General features: G+C 42.6%; 1 protein-coding gene across 1 annotated transcript; it reads left to right on the forward strand.

The window, feature by feature from the left end:
• Nucleotides 1-14159: 14159 nt before the first annotated feature.
• On the forward strand, nt 14160-20609 carry LOC123747587 (four-domain proteases inhibitor-like). The gene is made up of 5 exons (XM_045729811.2): nt 14160-14299; nt 15076-15185; nt 16922-17074; nt 19402-19554; nt 20360-20609. Exons 2-5 carry the CDS (start codon nt 15113-15115, stop codon nt 20362-20364), a joined length of 384 nt encoding a protein of 127 aa, XP_045585767.2. The 5' UTR covers nt 14160-14299; nt 15076-15112; the 3' UTR covers nt 20365-20609.
• The last annotated feature ends 205 nt before the right edge of the window (nt 20610-20814 follow it).

A 20814-nucleotide genomic window follows, 5' to 3' on the forward strand; every position in this document is an offset into this window, starting at 1 on the left:
GAGGGGGTCTTCCCCACCAGCAGCTGTTCTTGTACCATGACCACGGCACCTATCTTCTCCCTCCCCCCCCCCCCCACCCCCCTGCCACTCTCTTACTCCATCCTGCTGACTCTAATTGTTTTCCTCCCTCTCACCCTCTCTCACTCTCTCCCTTCGTCTCTCTCACTCTCTCCCTCCCTACCTCTGGCCTTGCCAAACCTCTGCCAACTTTCCCGCCTGCTGTCATAACTCACACGATATTCTACATTTATATAACTTCTCCTTCACCTGTACCTCTCCGCCATCTTTAATTAGCTTAACAAGCTAAGGATGATTATCGGACGCCACTTGTCTCACACCTGCTGAGGTGGGGCTATAACCGCCTCCTTGGGGGGTTACCTTGAGGTGTGTTCGGGGCTTAGCGTCCCCGCGGCCCGGTCGTCGACCAGGCCTCCTGGTTGCTGGACTGGTCAACCAGGCTGATGGACGCGACTGCTCGCAGCCTGACGTATGGGTCTAACCTCAAGGCAATTTTTAAAAATCAGTGTATCCCCCCCCCCCTTTCATACAACATGCACTCCTGGGCCACTCCACATGTGTTCCTGTTCTCTTAGTATGTACTCCCATCCCCCCCCCCCCCCCCACACATAGACATTCCAACCCTCCCTTCCCTCCTTCCCCGCCAAAAAACCATGTTCAACCTCCAGCTACACATAAGAGGCATAACTGGCAATCCCCTCACAGTGTTCAAGAGAGAACTGGATAAGCACCTCTAATGGATACCTGATCAACCAGGCTGTGACTCATACGTCAGGCTGCGAGCAGCCGCGTCCAACAGTCTGGTTGATCAGTCCAGCAACCAGGAGGCCTGGTCGACGACCGGGCCGCGGGGACGCTAAGCCCCGGAAGCACCTCAAGGTAACCTCAAGGTAAGGTAACCTTTCGACTCACCTTTTGACGCCATTTAAACACACCTGCAAGTGTCGTGGTAAGGGCTTGCTAGTAGGCTCGTTGACTCACAGGTGTTGGCGTCTGTCCGCCTACCCTTGCAGCAGGGTCTAGGCTACTAGACCCTATGCTACTAGGTCTACTCAGAGCCAAGGGGGTGATGTTTATAAATCAGCTGAATTTAAAATTACCTTAGTAGTTGTCTAGAAGCTGATCTCCAGGTATGAGCCATCATTAATTAATCATACATGCATCAACCAGACAATTATTATAAACTTAAAGCTTGACTGTCAAACATGATGATGCGCTGCCCCCAGCGCAGCCCGTCCACCAAACAAAGATCCAAAGTCCATTCCATGCACCCGCCAAACCCCCTGTTTATGAATGAAAAACGGTTTACACACGACTCACAACTGATGACGTTCGAACACTTCCGGAACAAGTGCTTCACTGACGAATTTTGTTCGAACCACAACGCTGCAAATGCTTCACCCACGTACTACAAATACAAATAATCGCCAACAGAACCTAAACACCTAACCTAACCTATGCCTATATATACTCAATATGGTAATATATTATAACGTTAATTTATATTTAAGAAAATTCCTGTTTTGAATGGAATGCATATTAAAATTCATGAATGCGTCTGTGGGGTCGACCGCTGGACGTAATGGACTTGAGTCGAGGACGGGTTGCTTGATGATGGCCGCTAGAGGATGGACTCCACTAAAGTCCTCTGTACACATCCCACATCAATAAAACCCGCGTATTAAAAATACAAATGATTGCCAACAGATTCCACGAACCTAACATAACCTAATTCTAATATATAATAATGTTAATTCAAATAAAAGCAATATTTAATACACAGCACGTTAACATTTATGAATGTGGCTTGGATAAGCTTAGCCTGAGTAAGAGCACACACAGGGGTCATGACCCCTGGTCTTGACCCCTGGTCGTGACCTCTGGTCTTGACCCCTGGGGGAACAGAGGGCAGGACAAGACGACGACAAGAAAGATTTAAAACACTTCTCAGCTGTTCATGTATCAAAGGAAGCGTCAGTTTGATTATAGTTTTGTTTTGTTATTGAGAGCGACAGGCGCTGGAATCTGTCAGCCAATTAGAGTTCAGAGCGGCCCGTCCGGCGTGTCTATATAAGGAACGACCCGGGACGGCCAGCCAGAGACACCTGAAGATGTTACGCCACCAGAGACCCACACACACTCTCCAAACATCTACCACCTCCGGGCTATACTCAACCCCGTGACACCTCTTGTGGGTGACTTAATCTTCAACAACAACAACAACATCATGGCCAGTCTACCAAGAGTATTCACACAGTGACATGTACCTTATTTTTAGATGTACATACACTGAGAGTATATATATATATATATATATATATATATATATATATATATATATATATATATATATATATATATATATTAGTCGTGGATTGCATTCAGGGGCTACAGTATACATGCTGGTTGGACAGTAAGCTCTTGTGGTGACTTTAAATAATAACTCTCCAGCTGTAGATAGATTTAACAGGCAACACGAAATCCAGACTGACAGACTGGATTTAGGACTTTGCCCCACAGCTTGTCCTCAAGGTGTACTAGCCCGAGCGTGTGTGTGCCCCTACACACCTTCAAGAGTGCAGGAACACACTTGAAGAGGCTGTACGTAATGCAGAAAGACTCAGCCTAGTTCAACGATTTGTCTCAAATATTTCGGCTAGAAGTTAATGACCCAACCATCATCAACGCCCACTAAGCAAGGAGGGAGAATTGTAGCAGCAGATATTCTCTAAAAGTGAATGAGTTTATTTTTGATCAAGGAAGTAGGAGTTACAACTCCAAGCACGACTCCTCGCAAAAATACGCGCCTATAGGGGAGTCTTGAAGGTTCCTGTGTGTGGTTTTATTTGATAACTTGGGGCGGGGGACTTGATGTGATTTCTGAATGGTGTAAGCTTCAGTATGGTGACTTGAGTACCTGTGAGTACCCTGATGTACCTGTGAGTACCCTGATGTACCTGTGAGTACCCTGCTGTACATATGAGTACCCTGCTGTACCTGTGAGTACCCTTCTGTACATATGAGTACCCTGATGTACCTGTGAGTACCCTGATGTACCTGTGAGTACCCTGATGTACCTGTGAGTACCCTGCTGTACATATGAGTACCCTGCTATACCTGTGAGTACCCTTCTGTACATATGAGTACCCTGATGTACCTGTGAGTACCCTGATGTACCTGTGAGTACCCTGCTGTACCTGTGAGTACCCTGCTGTACCTATGAGTACAATCCTTCACGGTTGGTCTGGTCAAGCACACATCAGAGCCCGTTCACTCTTGGTTTTCCACAAACGTACTCAAATGCAACCTGTTATTAACCTGATCAGCAACGTACTAACCCAAGCCACCCACCTAACCTAACCCACTGACCCAAAGAAAACGAGGATATCTGTGATCCGTAACTTTTTGATGGTAATTTGTCATTTGTACGTTCTGGATGTAGCCAACGTACCCAAAATGATGCGCATTATTTGTAGATAAAGGAGTTGAAGTAACGCAGACAGGATGGATGCAGGAATCCCCACTGCTTAGATATCTGATTTAATCTACGTGACGTCTCTTTCTCTCTCTCTCTCTCTCGCTATCGTCTCAGGTGTTTCCCTTCTAGTTATTTTGAACACCTGCAGCACTTTAAAAACTTTAGATTTGGTTTGTTGGATTACTAATGGACTAATGGTTTTTTTTATCCTTTGACAATATGGATAACGTAATGACCACTGAAGCGAAAGTCACAAATATAAAGAAATCCAAAATTTAAAGAACACTCATATATCAATAAAAACACATTAATATAAAAAACTCACAAATAAAAATGCATAACTAATTTAACAAGAGAGCAGTACACAGAAGAACGACTGTACACGACTTGTACACATTTGGAAATTCACAGCTCAATTGGACGCTAAGGAAGGGCCAGGTCATCTCGGGTCAACGGTGAAGGAGGTCACGAGGTTCCGAGGATTACAACTGCCACATCAAAGGAGGCCGAGGACCTCACATGTCCCTTACAGCTCTATATAAGAGCAAGTTCAAATTGAGAAAAGACCTCCTCATGGAGGTCATCTCCCCAAACTCCAACGACAGCAAGTCTCAGCCAAAGAGAAAATGGAAGACCAAGAGGTCTATACTAACCCACCAGCTCCATAACTGGTCCCAGCCAGACCTCCGAGACTGAAATCCACCATGAAGACCCCCCATCCGTCCACAGTGCTCCAGTATCAGCTATTGATACAGATAATAGGCTCCAAAGCGCTTCCACTTACGGGCTCACCATAGCCCATGCTACTTGGAACTTCTTGTTCCGAATAGCTGAATCTAAAACAAAAACAACAACCCTGAGAATTGTCTTACGGGGCTATTCATGCCCGTGCCACCTCTTGGGTGGCTTAATCTTCATCAATCAATCACGTCTTTTCCCAGTCCCATGTCCGGTATCTCAGGGCGGTGGCAGCGCAACCCGCCCTCCTAACAGAACGTCGCATGTGACGTATACTCTACCAAAGGTCAATAAACGTTGTGCTAACAAATGGCCGCGGCTTGCGAAAACTGGCATATGGTCCCGTTTTCTGTTATAGGTCCTCTGGTGGGTTAGGATAAGGGCACTTTAGTACGACTGTTTCTTGACGTTGGGAAACCATAGGAGGACGGGCTGGCCAGCGTTATGTGGGTGTTATAGTTATGTGGATGGTAGCACCTAATACGTCCGTCCGTCCGTCTCTCTACCTCTCTCTCTCTTCCTCTCTCTCTACCTCTCTCTCTACCTCTCTACCTCTCTCTCTACCTCTCTCCAGTTGGCTACACACAGCTCAGTTCATTTTCAGTGTCTATATTGCCTGGATAAATTTAAGACAGCCCAGTGACATTACAACAATAGTTATTACACTAAAAGGAAGGGACTTATACAAATAGCGTATAAATAGAAAGAGTGCAATATATTATATTATATATATATATATATATATATATATATATATATATATATATATATATATATATATATATATATATATATATATATATATATATATATATATATATATAAACGCATAAATAAATAATAGGAACTCACAAATAAAAACGCACCAATGAAAAGAACGCACGAATAAAAAGAATGACCCAATATCGAGAAAGCATATACAGAACGCATATATCAATAGAACGCCCAAATATGAAGAGCACAACAAATAAAAAAGAACTCACATATACACAAAGAACGCACAAATGTCCGGGTTTCCCTCACAGGACTGTTTCTTCCTACTGTCCAGTGATCCACCTCAAGGCTAAAGAATAACCGTCCTTGAAACAGGAACTTCGTCGTTGGCCACTGGAAGGAGAATGATTGTGGAAGCCACCTCCTCCATCCACAAATTTTATGAGCTACATTTTGGGAAGGAATTCGAGAGTAGTTAGCAATTATTAACGTGACTGGTACAACAAGGTAGGAGCTGGGATATGAAGACAAGGAGCTGGACTAGGAGGGCAAGGAGCTGGAGGGTAAGGAAGTGAGGGGGATAAAGAGCTAGAGCTCGCTTTCCTGGTAGTCATTGATAGGTAATTACTGATAGGTAAGTACCCGCGTCGTCGTTTTCATGTCCTCAGAATCCAGCGAGTATAACTGTTCATTCACTTCTTCCTCCTATCCCCAGCTCCTTGTCCTCATTTCCCAGCTCCTTGTCCTCATATCCTAACTCCTTGCCCTTATATCCTTAACTCCTTGTCCTTATATCCCAACTAGATACGAGCTCTAAGATTATACTGGCGTAGTACTTATTACTCCCCATAATTACCTTACCCAACACTTCATTAACGACGCCAGACGTTCTAAGATTGATCAGGTAACTCCTTCCCAAAGATGCTGAGTCCTTAGTCAATTTCTTCCAAGATCCAAGTGATTCTTCCGTATGGCTTGAAAGCACCAAGTGACACGTTACTCCAAACTTGAAGCGCACTCCACCGTCTCAGTAAGACTCCAGGATACTGCAACAATTCGCTCTGTCGATTCTTAAATTGATTCGGAAGAGAGATTGTTGTCGACTGACGAGTCTACTAAGATCTTAGGGGTAGTAGTCGGCTATTTGACGTAGAGTTTGCCATCTAAGAACAGGTAGTCAGGTGTCGAGAGCTTGTGTGAAGTGACCTGAGAAACACGAGGTCGTGAAGTGACCTCATCAAGAACCGTTATATTGGCACTTAAATGCGACCTAACGTGATGACAGTAGGTCGTGTGATGTTCCAATTCGTCTGACCTTGCGGATGTTGGAAGTGCTCGGGGGAGTAGTCGGAGTCAGTGAGGACGTTCAAGTGAGGTGCTGTGCGCACCTTACAAGGAGCTGCGAGGTACAGTGCCTGTGTGGGAGCTGAGAGTTACAGTGAGCTACCGTGATATACGTTTCATTGAACAGCTCACTGAATGGTTTTACTACGATTGCATAACTATAGTATTAAGCATGGGAAAAATACGATGAATTACAGCAACATATAATGATGAAAACAGGAGTATTATGTAACTAAGAGTTGACAAAACCGTAAATCGAGATAAAACTCTACGGAGTGTTTACGTCAGATTCGGTTATTATCTATTTCCTATACCCCCCTTTCCCCTTGTCCCACATCCATGCCCACTATCTACCCACCCTCTCCCGTACCCCCTTTCCCCCATCCCCCCTCCACCAATATGCCCGCGGAAATTGTCAGAGTGGGCGGGGACAGGCGGAGAGGTGCTTCAGTACACAGAAGTTGCGTGGCACTTTAAACTTGGTGGGGCTGTTATTTTTTTTATTGTGATCAGGTAGATTGTGGTTGTGGAACTGAATTCCATCTTTTGAGTCCGCCTTTGAATCCTCCGTGGTAATATCTAGAACAGTCCATTGTCAGCTCTTGCATCTTGTTGTGGTTGAGTAAGCAATTGTGTCATTTGCGCAACGCGTCCTCGGACCAAGTCGATTCTATCAAGCCAGTCCGTCCTCCAAACAAAAACCCAAAAGTGATTCCATACACCCGCCAAACCCCCTGTTTATGAATGAAAAACGGTTTGCACACGACTCAACTGTTGATGTTCGAACACTTCCGGAACAAATGCTTCACTGATGAATTTTGTTCGAACCACAACGCTGTAAATGTTTCACCCACGTACTACAAATTCAAATAATCGCCATTAGAACCTAAACACCTAACCTAACCTATGCCTATATATGCACAATATGTTAATATATCATAATATTAATATATATTTGAGAAAATTCCCATTTTGAATGAACAGCATGTAAAAACTTATGAATGCGTCTGTGGGGTCGATCGCTGGATAGAATGGACTTGGCCCGAGGACGGGATGAAACCGTGAAAGGGAATGGGAGAGGGGGGGAGGGCTTTTCTCCCACCCCCCCTACACTTCGCTCTCACGTCCCAGCACTAACCGAGCCTTAATCTGTGCCGGTGACGACGTACCCCTGGATGTTATTTCGCATGTCTCTCCTTTGGTGTTGACCCCTTTGGCGCCTTCTCCAGTGGTGCTGCCCATTGTGTTCTACCTCTGTCTACACGTCAGTCATCCCCCCCACCCTCCTCCTCACTCTACACCTCAGTCACGTCTCCCTTACTCTACACCTGCCTGAAAAATGTAAATTATGTTAATTTATCTTCACAGTTCATAATTCACCGAACTAACGTTGCCGTGTATATGTATACTTTACACTGCGCTCAAAACTTTGGTGAAACTGACCGTACACTTAATGACAGACTTAAGGAACACAAAAGAAGCGTTAAGTCTGCAGACACAAACAATGCTCTCTGTCATGTTAGGGATTCTAATCATCCTATTGATTGGTCTTCCTCCAAAATAATCTTTCCTCCCTCTACTCTACACAGACGCCGTCATGTTGAATCAGCTCTAATACACAACAGTACCCAACATGAACTCGAGTCCTGGCTTTGTTGCTGTTGACTCTTCCCTTTCACAGTATATACTCAAATGCTCTAAACTTTCTAACAAACTTGACCTAATCATAAGCTTACCGTTTATCTTTCTTTTTGTTTCTTTTTTTTTTCTCTTACGATCCCTGTCTTATTCCTATCCTCTTTATTTCACCTTACCTTTCGTATCTTTTGCCTTGCTTTTTCTTTATCCAAGATTTCCTTCTCACCTTTCTCTTGCCTATTTATTGCCTTTGCTTCCTTCCCTCATCTTACGGGATATTCATGCCCGTGCCACCTCTTGGGTGGCTTAATCCTTATAAATCTTCCCTCATCACAATCGACTTGAGAATGGTCCAGGATGGACCTAATCGTCGTCGTCCCTTCACTTTCTAGTGTGTGGTCTGGTCAACATATTTCAGCCACGTTATTGTGACTCCTCGTCTGCACTCAAAACTTTACAGTATAAAGCAAATGGCGCAGACAAGGCCAAGATACAGCTGAAGGAATACAGACAGCTTGTTACAGAAGGTTCTAGATATAAATCCTAGAATCTAATTGTGTCTAAGCGCTGTCCACTCAACCACGAGGCCCCTCTCGCGTGTGCAAAAAATATAAAAAGAGAGAGAGAACTATTTCTTAAAAGTGGGCGTTAAAAAAAAAACACTAATATCTATACATGCTTTAATGACAAATGTAAGTGAGGAACCACTAAGTTATTATTAGTAAAGTGCGTGGTAGAGAGAGTGTCCATCAGGACGTGCGGGCTGGTGGAGGCGACCTGGGCCTGGAGCCACAACACTCCAACGTAGAAGTGTTCTTCATTCGTCTGGAATAAGTCAGAATCGTAGGCTGGCATCTAACCTGAAGCTATAGAGAACAATATCTTAATTTTAAGAGAACACCGATTATATATATGAGAGAGAGAGAGAGAGAGAGAGAGAGAGAGAGAGAGAGAGAGAGAGAGAGAGAGAGAGAGAGAGAGAGAGAGAGAGAGAGAGAGAGAGAGAGAGAGAGAGAGAGAGAAAGTATATATGTGGGCCCCGCCAAACATGAGGCACCAGACCTGCTCCGGTGTAACCTAATTATCATGTTGTTGAACCCTTGAACCAACGTAGTGATGACGTAACTCTGGTGACAGTGGGTTCAGTAGTCGTTGTCACGTACAGTAACGTCTAGCGAGAGCTGTTTGGCTTACTGGTCGTTACCTTCATTGAGATCATGTCTCACTTGGTCGATCTTATCAAACTGTCTTAACTTAAAGACAGAATGGGAATTAATGAGCAGACACTTAAGAGTTTCGCAAGGATAAGAATGAGAAACTAGTAAACCTTCGACAAGAGAACATAATAAAACAAATGAAGATTCTAACAAAGAAAATTCAATGGAAATTTGCCATAAAGTGAAAGCCTTCTTCGCTGCTCTGTAGCAGCGAAGAAGTCAAGAACTAAATTGTCCGTAATGGTCGAGGGGTTAAGACTGTGGCACCAACACTTGACAGTTCCTAACAAGTGGGCTGTTAAGAACTGTGTCGGGTAGTTACCTTGAAGTCAGTTCATAAGACAATTACTTCTTGATGAACCTAAGTGCCCTGACTAACTTTTCTTGTGTATAATCATTAAAATGAACTATTAAAAAATTTAGTATTATCATTAGACCTATTATAAACATTAATTACATTGATTATATCCTCACGATTGTATTATATTTGTATTATGCATTAACATTCGGGGCTAATACATGACTGGAGGACGATCTTACTAATAGCGAAGAAAACCATTTCATAAATGACACTTATTAATCTAATTTCGTCTAAATTCTTTATTAAGTCTTTGGAAAACTTTCCGTCAAACTAATTTATTGCCAACAGAATTAAACAAATCCCATAGATATACTCACTACAAGGGCCGTCGTGTAGCTTCCTGATGCGCCAGTTGCTGTTGCAAGCAGCAATACGCAAGTAGCAGTCGTTGTCGTACGTCACGCCGTCAGAGCCGCAGACCGCGCGGTAAATTTCCCGGCACCCTTGGGGACACCTGGACGTGCCCGCCGCCGCTGTGGGGGAACAGTGTACATGTGGGCACCGAAAAAAAAACAAAGATCATCCGCAAATAAAATTCCTAACGAATGGAAAATAACTTTACTTTTCACCAAAACTCATTTAAGAAAAGCTAACAGTAAACTTCTCGTGCGCTGAAGAATATTATCACGTCCCATGATGAACACCAGAGACTCATTACTCACCTAAGATGTCTCATGGATTTATTACAAAAAAAAAAATGGGGTAATCAAGACACACACACACACACTCATGAGCGCAAAAAGTTACTGATTTGAACTAATTAGTAGTCTATAGGCGGAGCTTAATTAAGAGCAGATGCTCAACCTTCTTGGTACAAACTGGTGAACACAAACACATATAGTGAGAACATAACTAGGTGAGCATATATGAAGTGATTTAAGAAGTAGATATGACAGCGCAATATGCTCCGGAACCTATATACCAGTAGATTACAGAGTTTAGAGTCAGGAACTCAATTACCCGCAAATACAAATAAGTAAGTAAAACTAGATTAGCATACGTGCATAACTAACAAGACAAAACAAGCCACAATAACTTACAAGCCACCACCAGCAGGAGGAGGAGGGCGGAGGTGAAGGTCAGGGAACGCATCGTTGTCACAAGTCTTCACAAGGTGGCAGAACACAACCTTGGGAGAGAAAAGTAAGACATTGTGGTCATTGTTGACCCCCGCTGTTGCTGCCACGACCTGAGACCCTTACCCATGTTTGGTGGCGTGTCTACCACAACCACCATTACTGCTACCACGACCTGAGACCCTTACCCATGTCTGGTGGAGTGTCTACCACAACCACCATTACTGCTACCACGACCTGAGACTCTTACCCATGTTTGGTGGAGTGTCTACCACAACCACCATTACTGCTACCACGACCTGAGACCCTTACCCATGTTTGGTGGAGTGTCTACCACAACCACCATTACTGCTACCACGACCTGAGACCCTTACCCATGTCTGGTGGAGTGTCTACCACAACCACCATTACTGCTACCACGACCTGAGACTCTTACCCATGTTTGGTGGAGTGTCTACCACAACCACCATTACTGCTACCACGACCTGAGACTCTTACCCATGTTTGGTGGAGTGTCTACCACAACCACCATTACTGCTACCATGACCTGAGACTCTTACCCATGTTTGGTGGAGTGTCTACCACAACCACCATTACTGCTACCACGACCTGAGACCCTTACCCATGTCTGGTGGAGTGTCTACCACAACCACCATTACTGCTACCACGACCTGAGACCCTTACCCATGTTTGGTGGAGTGTCTACCACCATTACTGCTGCAGCTACCACTACCAGTATCGTCCTAACGCATGGGCACTCTAGCCAACTACCCAAAGGCCCTGCTATTCTAGGGCCACCACCACTATTCTCTTGGACCAGTCAATCACTGTTCTTCGTATACGAGTAATTAATTATCTTTAAAGTAGACCAAAGTTAATGTTAGTGTTTTGTTGGGGACATGAAGCCTGTGGTAATAATAATATAAACATATTTACTTTGGGCTTGTATCGAGGTCCACCGCCCAAGGTCGAATTGCTGACCCTCTCCACGATACAAACCCGCGACAGTTGACTAACTGTCGGGTAGCTGTTTATATCGAGGTGAACAAACGCGTTAGGTGATAATAAACGTGCCCAACCATTTCTATCGTGCCCTAAAATCGAATCCCGGATTCCCCATTGTGAGTCGAGAACGAAGCCAACTGTACTGTGAGACCCAATGTTTAAACCTAAATGCAAGTCGGGGCCTCCTAGGCTTGAGGACTACAGCATTATCACGAAATTAAGTTCTCACCTTTTTCTCCTCCAGTTGTGGCAGGACTGACGCTGGGTAGCTGATTGCCCGCCTTTTATACCCACTTCTGATGCTGGGTTGCCAAGCCTCCAAACTAGCATTGATAGGAAATAGTGTTTAGGTTTACGACCCAACAACTTCCGGAGGGTTGTTGGGCCAGCACAAGAGTTACATTACAGTTGTTGTAAAACATTATAGGTTTCCTGATAGTTCACTGAGTGCTAAAGGCAGGAAGTCATTTGCTTCAATTCCGCCAATCACTTTTTTCCGCTTATTTTTTTTTTTGGGGGGGGAGCTGTTTATTTTACCTGAAGAACCGCCTCTGAAAACATTTCCTAGAATAACAGGTTTAAAGGAGATTTTCCCGCGCAGTTCAGAGAGGACGAGTGCGCATGTGTGTGTGTGCTCACCTGAATGTGACGTCAGCTACAGCCCCGCTCCACTAACTCGCTCCACCCATACTCAAGATGTATATGTTGATATAGACATATGTATATGGCTCATGTATGTGTTCACACGTGTGACGCTCTTCCTGTCTCTGTTATTTGTTAACTTTGTCAATGTCTAAGTGTTTTGTATGTCGTATTTATATCCTTGGGAATCTCCACTTCTTTAGGTATCAACTCTTATCTGATGCATCCTTTCTCTCTGCCTAGTTGTTTACCTTTTGTATTTAAAAATACCTTGCAGTAAAGTACTGCACTGGAGTTGAGTTGTGTGATGTATATAAATGGACCCACATATATAGATGTACAATGTCTCTCCTTTAGAAGCACTACACATCGTGTGGCATCACGTCATATGCATCAAGCTCAGCTGTTTGTTTCATCACATTTCTTCGTGATAAATGTTTAAGAGTGAACACTGTAACATTTCACAGCTTCTTCGTAGACCTGATGATATACGTAAAGGTATCTAGCAATTGCAGGTTAACCGTTACGGATCAACAGATTTATTTTAAAGCTAATTTTGTTCATCTTTTGTCAAGTGTCTTGGAAGCATCAAGAAACAGAGAACAGAGCTGTCATTACTGTTGTTGTACTGATTATATTATCTTACAGCACAAACAGGATGGGCCCAAGGATTTTCTATTGAGAAACTCCACTTATTATATGATAATAATAATAACATATAATAAAAAAATATGTATGTTTATTATTGGCTGTTTCACTACTCCCATCTGACTTATCCGCTCTCAGTGTTAACTTCTTCTACAGAAAGATCTCCTTCAACCAGTGAGTACCGCCCCTAACACCCCAGCCATTATCTTCACGGTGTACGTGAGCCCACAGTCAAGCACTCTATGGAAGGCCTTAGGATTGTCAAGGAATATGCAGTCAACCCAACCTTTTCCACTTCATCTCCCTTACTCTATCATAGGAATCTGACAATTGCGTGATGCATTTTGATGCATCACACAATTGCGATTTCTGTGTGTAATGAAGTAAGGGCGAAGAGGGAGAACGGCCTATTGACATAGCTCGAGTGCATACGGGGGAGTTGTGTAAAACCCTGGTTTGTGTCTCGGAGAGGCTGCAGGATCCAATAAGTTCAGTGGAACTTCGGTTTCAACTCCTTTTGACCATGTCGTAGCTCAATCGATTAAGGCAGCGTCTGGGATGCTCTCGGGCGCAGGTTCGAATCCTCGTCACGACCTTTGTGGATTTGTTCATTTGATAGGGGGTCCACGACGGACCGAAACGTCGTCACATAAGGGTCCACGACGGGTAGAAACGTGACTTTCATTTCACTTCATGTGTTAGGCTTGGGTTCCGTTATGGTGACTTATTCTCCGATAACATTACACAGGTTGTTAAGGAAAACAATAGTACGAGGAGACAGACGGACACACACAGACGAAAACACAGACGGAAACACAGACGAAAACAGGAGGCACAAACGATTCACAAATATAACAAAAAATTTCACCCCAAAACAATTAAATAATTCCCTTTTTTGGTGGAGACAGAAACCCTGTATAGTTAGGTTTATGGCAATGCAGTAAACCATTAGTGAGTTACAAGGCGGGGGTCAAGAGCTGACGCTTGATCCCGTAGACACACATTTAGGATAATACACAAGCGCCTCGTTACAGGGGCCGGCTTCTGGGGGAATTTCTCTCACTCTAGGAAAGTTTCAGAAGCTGTTTTTAAAAATGAAAAAAAAAAACTCCCCCATGTACTCCTGATGTAACAAAACCTTGAATGAATTTTTAGGAATTTCTGAAATCTGATGATGGTACAGCATGTCTTCTAGGTGCATATATATTTAAAGAGTTTACTTTAGTCCTAGACAATGTTCAAGACTAAAGAATTACTGCTGATTGGTCAATAAACTGGTGGGGTTAATAGGTCTTAATTCCAGTAGAAAATCCTATAAGTGTTAGTTTGAACGTCTGGCAGCCCCGCATCTGGGGAGGGTATAAAAGGCATGAGAGATACAGCCACACTGTCAGTCCCGCCGCCACAGTAGGAGTTACAGGTAAGAAGTTTAGTTTGTGGACATTTGGAATCTACTTTGATAATGTTGGAGTCTTCAAGCCTTTCATGCCTCCTACTTGCATTTACGTTTAAACATTAACTAACGATAAAATTAACAAACACCAGACCCCGATTTTAATCTTGGTTCTCATTATAGATAATAATGTGTCCAGCTATATACACAGTAACTGGTCCGGAGTAGTGGTGATGGCAGTATTAGTGATGATGGTTGTGGTGGCAGCAGAAGTGATGGTACCTAAGATTACATGTCTCTAAGAGTCTCAGGTCGTGGCTGCAGTTATGGTGGTTGTGGTAGACACTCCACCAGACATGGGTAAGGGTCTCAGGTCGTGGTAGCAGTAATGGTAGTTGAGGTAGACACTACCAAACATGGGTAAGGATCTAAGGTCGTGGTAGCAGTAATGGTGGTTGTGGTAGACACTCCACCAAACATGGGTAAGGGTCTAAGGTCGTGGTAGCAGTAATGGTAGTTGTGGTAGACACTCCACCAAACATGGGTAAGGGTCTAAGGTCATGGTAGCAGTAATGGTAGTTGTGGTAGACACTCCACCAAACATGGGTAAGGGTCTAAGGTCGTGGTAGCAGTAATGGTGGTTGTGGTAGACACTCCACCAAACATGGGTAAGGGTCTCAGGTCGTGGTAGCAGTAATGGTGGTTGTGGTAGACACTCCACCAAACATGGGTAAGGGTCTCAGGTCGTGGCAGCAACAGCGGGGGTCAACAATGACCACAATGTCTTACTTTTCTCTCCCAAGGTTGTGTTCTGCCACCTTGTGAAGACTTGTGACAACGATGGGTTCCCTGGCCTTCACCTCCGCCCTCCTCCTGCTGCTGGTGGCTTGTGGCCCTCTAGTGTCCGCTAAACGTAAGTTATCGGAAATTTGTCGTTTGTTCATTCTAACGCTTAATATACCTGCAGCTTCTTTGTTAGTGAGTTTGTTTGCGTCGTGTTGCGTACTGCGTGATATGCTAGTTTACATTTAGAAGACAAATATTGGTTCTGAAACTGCTTCTCTGTAAATTGTGTTCATCAATCTCATTCTAAGCTTTATTAGTATTGTTATATATTAGTGATAGTGTTAATTTATTATGTTAGTCTTTATTATATAAAATTAAGCAGCAAATTGTATTACTGCAGATAAAATTAGATTTTATCACTCTTGTATCATAAGTATTAAACTGTTTTATGGTATTATTTATTTTGTGATGAACTCAGTGTATTATACTCTGCTCAATCGTCCTGGATAAAACTACTTTATAACTGAGAAAATCAGGTGACATGAGAAGGATTCGAACGTGCACAGTAGGTACTCCCAAGAACACGTCTTAAGACCAACAAGGCGTGTGCTTAGGAGTATACGCAGCTTGTGCGGGTTCGAATCCTGCCCCCCCAATGGTTCCTGCTGCTTTTCTCCTCGATACATCACGGTAATCTGATTTCTTTGTGCACTTAAGTTCATTGTTTTAAATTTTTATTTCGGGAATTATGCTTATATAACATTGTAATAGTTATTATAAGCGTATAAATATTTTATACTAGAGGGGGGAGTGATACCCGGCGTTGCTCGGATGAGGGAGGCCACATCTACACTACACACGGTCTTCGTCACTGTAACCATCTACACTACACACGGTCTTCGTCACTGTAACCATCTACACTACACACGGTCTTCGTCACTGTAACCATCTACACTACACACGGTCTTCGTCACTGTAACATCTACACTACACACAGCCTTCGTCACTGTAACCATCTACACTACACACGCCCTTCATCACTGTAACCATCTACACTACACACGCCCTTCATCACTGTAACATCTACACTACACACGCCCTTCATCACTGTAACATCTACACTACACACAGCCTTCGTCACTGTAACCATCTACACTACACACGGCCTTTATCGCTGAAATGCCCATCTTTTAATCACTACAATACTACTTACCACGCTGTAACCACTTTAACTACATACAACCTTCAACGGTGAAACTATCTCCAATACCCTGGTACAGCCGGGAGCCCTATCTACACCACCTCCCTTCTCCTTCACCACTTTCCCTCTTCTACTCCACGTTCCCACTCAATCATCCACTTTCCCTTCATCACTGTAACCATCTTAACTAAATACTATCTTCATCAATAAACCACCTAAGGCAAACTATTATTTCATCATATTCTGGACGAATCTTAGTGACGATGGAATCTGGTTATTTAGTGAGGTTGGTATCGAGGAAGGAATGGAGGTCAACCTTGATTCCCATCACCTATGATAATCCCCTTACAACCACCAGTTACCCTGCAAAGTTTGATGAGGCAGCCTAGCCCCAAACTTCTGGCCTATCGCGAACGGATAAATAAACATTTTTTTTTTTAACTTCATATCGTTAAATGTGGAACTACACAAGTCACTATAATAGAACCGACTTCACTTTCCGGGGGTTAAGACGTCACTAATACAACCGACTCCACTTTCCGGGGGTTAAGACGTCACTAATACAACCGACTCCACTTTCCGGGGGTTAAGACGTCACTAATACAACCGACTCCACTTTCCGGGGTTAAGACGTCACTAATACAACCAACTTTCCTTTCCAGGACTAAGGCTTGTGTGCCCGGAAGTGTGCACAGCTAACTACGCCCCGGTGTGTGGTACTGACGGGCAGACTTACAGCAACGCCTGTCGACTGGAAATCAAAGCCTGCAAGAACCCTCAACTCAAACTCAAAGTCGCTTATGAAGGACGTTGTCGTGAGTTCTCTTCTTCGTCAAATTGTATCCATTCATTTTTATTTCTATTTATATATTTATCTTCTCTCTCTCTTTGTGTATTGCACAAATTTGTCTGCTATAAATTTACGTCATTTTGAGGTTATCGTAATTTATTTCTTGTATTGAGACTCTCAAAGAGACTATTAGCAGGGTCCGTTTTGTTTAAAATGTATTTGTGTACGTTCGTATTTAGATAAAATATTTAAAAAAAATTATCAATTTGAATATTGTTATAAGTGTTTTTTTCATATTTGTTTTAAATACGTTAGACAGTTGTTAAAATTTGAATATATTGGTAAAATTAGATTCCTAAATTACTTACGGCCCAACACACATCAGCCCCGCTCCTGTGCCAGGTGAGTCCACTACGGGCTCTCCATAGCCCGTGCTACTTACAACTTTTTGTTCTCAGTAGCTGAATCTTAAACAACAACATACGGCCCAAAGTAAACTTGTCAATAATATAAACATTCTAAATAAGTCAAATATTTATGAATACGAAATATAATATTCGCGTAATGACCAGGTTCTCATAGATCTGCCATTACCCTTGCAATAATAGCCCAGGTTGAGTTACCCAAAGAGAAAACACAAATATAAAGGGGCAATAACACAAAGTAATGATCTCTTCCAATATGCTCTCGTAATCTTGCGTATGTAACAGAACACTAGTTTATTACAGAACCTTATCGCTATAACACACGGTTCCTTCACGTTAAGAGAGAGAATCACAGCTAAAAAAGTAAAGAGGCACACCCAGCAGGACGCGGTCCCACGGGGCTACGGTGTATAGCGTACCAAAATGATTCTAACTGAATACACTCGCCATAACTCTTTGCCACTGGCAGACACAAGGAAAATTGACTGATGACCGAATCACACCCTAGAAGATGAAGAGACGACGACGTTTCGGTCCGTCCTGGATCATTATCAAGTCGTGTGTGTTCAGGACGGACCGAAACGTCGTCATTTCTTCATCTTCTGATGTGTGGTTTGGTTATATCTTCAGCTACGTTATTGTGACTTATCTTCCGTAATAAACTGGTATATAGCGGTATACTTACAACACACGTCAGGCGAAACGCGAACGAAACACAGTAGCATCTTGTCACCGAACTGTAAAATATTAAAATACACAACAATATATCAGAAATCATTGAAAGAGAATGTACAATAACACATGAAAATTATAGGTCACCAAAACACTAATAATCACTGTTATATAACTGGTTCACTGACCAGTTATATAACATTTTAAGACCTAGTATGTCTAAAATAATCTAGTCTACCCTGAGACTGCAAATTAACACTAAGTACAAATCGACCCCTTGGTTAGAGAGTCTTGTAATTTCTGTAAAGTTTACCATAAATATATATATCCCGTTTTCTTTGGATAAATTTTAACATTTTATTTCCCATTTTCTTTTAATAGTTCATCTTAAATAATTTCTTTCTCTCTTTCCCTCTAGTTATAAGTATTTAGGTATATCGGTTATTATGCCATTCGCAGACCTAAATGTTGGTGCTCGTCTCTGATAAATTAAAAATTGTCTGCTCTTCACGATTTATTAATTATAGTATATTAATTTATTATAATACAAGTACTGTATTGAGTATTTGTTTCCAGGAGGCTTTTTTTTTTGTTACATAAAAGTTGTTACATTCTTGTACAACATTCTTGTACATTCTAACATGTTGTCCTTTCATACTTACGCTCTGACCTCTTTTGTTTCTTCTGGTTTGTTATAGACTACTCTATCCCTTTTTCAATTTCAAGTATGTTTATTGAGGCGTTGAGTCACAATAACGTGGCTGAGATATGTTGACCAATTCACACACTAGAAAATGAAGGGACGACGACGTTTCGGTCCGTCCTCGACCATTCTCAAGTCGATTGTGGACTTGTGGTCGATTGTGGGTCGTGGACAAGACGGACCGAAACGTCGTCGTCCCTTCATTTTCTAGTGTGGAGTGGTCAACATATGTTTATTGAGACAAATATGTTTATTGAGATTCCCCCCCCCCCCTCCAACAATCCTTTGTTTCTGGCTACGTCTCTCCCTGGGGATTGGTGGTCAGGTCCCAAAAGTTGGCGAACAGCCTCCCTCCGCTGCCCTTAGCCAGTCTGTTGCTGAGAAAGGCTCTGACCAGCCGAAACGCTCAACATTCACCTTTCCCATTTATCTATGGTTTTCCCGCATATATATTATATATTCTGTATATAACATCTTGTTGAACCTGCAACGACTGCTAGTAGGATTATCGCACATCATTGTCTCTGTGCTACAAGTGACTTCGTTTTTCAGGTCCAGCAAAACAATGTTTGGATGCCTGCCCATTTAACTACGACCCTGTGTGTGGCACAGACGGGAAGACTTACAGTAACGCCTGTATCCTGGGGATCGAAGCCTGCAAGTTCCCTCACCTCAATCTCAAAGTTGATTACGATGGAGAATGTCGTAAGTTCTAAACCTCGTCACCTTGAGTCCATATTTTCTATTGGTGTATCTATTTTCTGAGTGAAATTATTTTTCAGTTATAATTTTGTTGTCTTCACTCCCCGGAGACACGCACTATCTTCTTAATTATCTTTATCTTTTGAGAAAAATACCTTTACCAAGGAGTAACTGTCCCAGCCTGTACTTAAGGGAAAGTGATTATACCGGACGCAACTCTCTCTGGTTAATCACCTTGAATATTTAGCGACATATTTGTGTTGCTCTAAAGGTTCCAAAAATATTTTAGTGCAGCTCAGTTTTCGTGTCAGTACTAGTGGAGACAAGTTCAAAAATGAAGAATGGAGAAAAATTCTCAAAATTCTCAAAAATAGAGAATGCGTACAGACAAGGGGTTACAAAGTTAATCCTTATGAAAGGAGATTAAGAAAGCTTCACTACATTCCCAAAGAGAAACAAAGACTAGGGGTGACAAGATTATAAGATGTAAATAGGTGGAAGTGAATGACAAAGAGGATATAGAAAAAGTTTATATAAATATAATGGTATTATTGAGGCAAGACGTTGGTAAATACTAGTTTGCGTAATATAATGAACCATCCCAAATCGCTGGATTGTTTCAAGGTTAGACATACATGAAAGAATTTGGAAGGATATCAAGAGGGACAACTTCGTATGGGCTAATAGGTGTTCTACAGTTTTCTTTATGGCAAAAATATGTTCAGTCTAATGTTAGGCTATTCCAAAATCTAAGATAACATAATAAAAATATTCACATGGATTTAAACTATTGTCTTCGAACTTTCAGGTTAGATTCAGGCCAGCAACTGGAGAAGACTTCCAGAGATCGTCCTGCCATTTCCGGCAGTGATCGGAGAAGACTTACAGATTTACCACCATTGTGAAAGCTTTGGCCACAACGCCTCAGTAGCCGTCCACCACCTCATCTAGGCACCGGCACTCTCTGCAACGCCAGTAGCACCGCTCTGTGTACCACTTTGTCATCTGTACCACTATTTTGATTCTCATTAATTATGTTAATAAAACTGGAATACTGAGCATTATTTAACTGTGTCCTAACCATGTCTTTTGCGTTGTTGGTGTTTTTACTCTATCTCGGTTTTGCTTTAATATCTAGTCATGTGTTTGACCGCGCTCCTCGGCTAGTACTCTGATCATATGGTTAGTTAACTATTCACTAGCTTGTCTAGGGATGTATGATGGATATTAGCTTTGCTGGTAAAGCCCAGGGAAATCCCTACA

Source organism: Procambarus clarkii, chromosome 70, assembly GCF_040958095.1.
Source record: "Procambarus clarkii isolate CNS0578487 chromosome 70, FALCON_Pclarkii_2.0, whole genome shotgun sequence".
Classification (NCBI taxonomy): domain Eukaryota; kingdom Metazoa; phylum Arthropoda; class Malacostraca; order Decapoda; family Cambaridae; genus Procambarus; species Procambarus clarkii.

What these genes read in the sequence shown, in the direction of transcription:
- LOC123747587 (XM_045729811.2), top strand. Translation starts at nt 15,113, where the DNA reads ATGGGTTCCCTGGCCTTCACCTCCGCCCTCCTCCTGCTGCTGGTGGCT. An exon ending in CCCTCTAGTGTCCGCTAAAC is followed by an intron (nt 15,186 to 16,921) that starts GTAAGTTATCGG and finishes TTTCCTTTCCAG; the next exon opens with GACTAAGGCTTGTGTGCCCG. An exon ending in CGCTTATGAAGGACGTTGTC is followed by an intron (nt 17,075 to 19,401) that starts GTGAGTTCTCTT and finishes TTCGTTTTTCAG; the next exon opens with GTCCAGCAAAACAATGTTTG.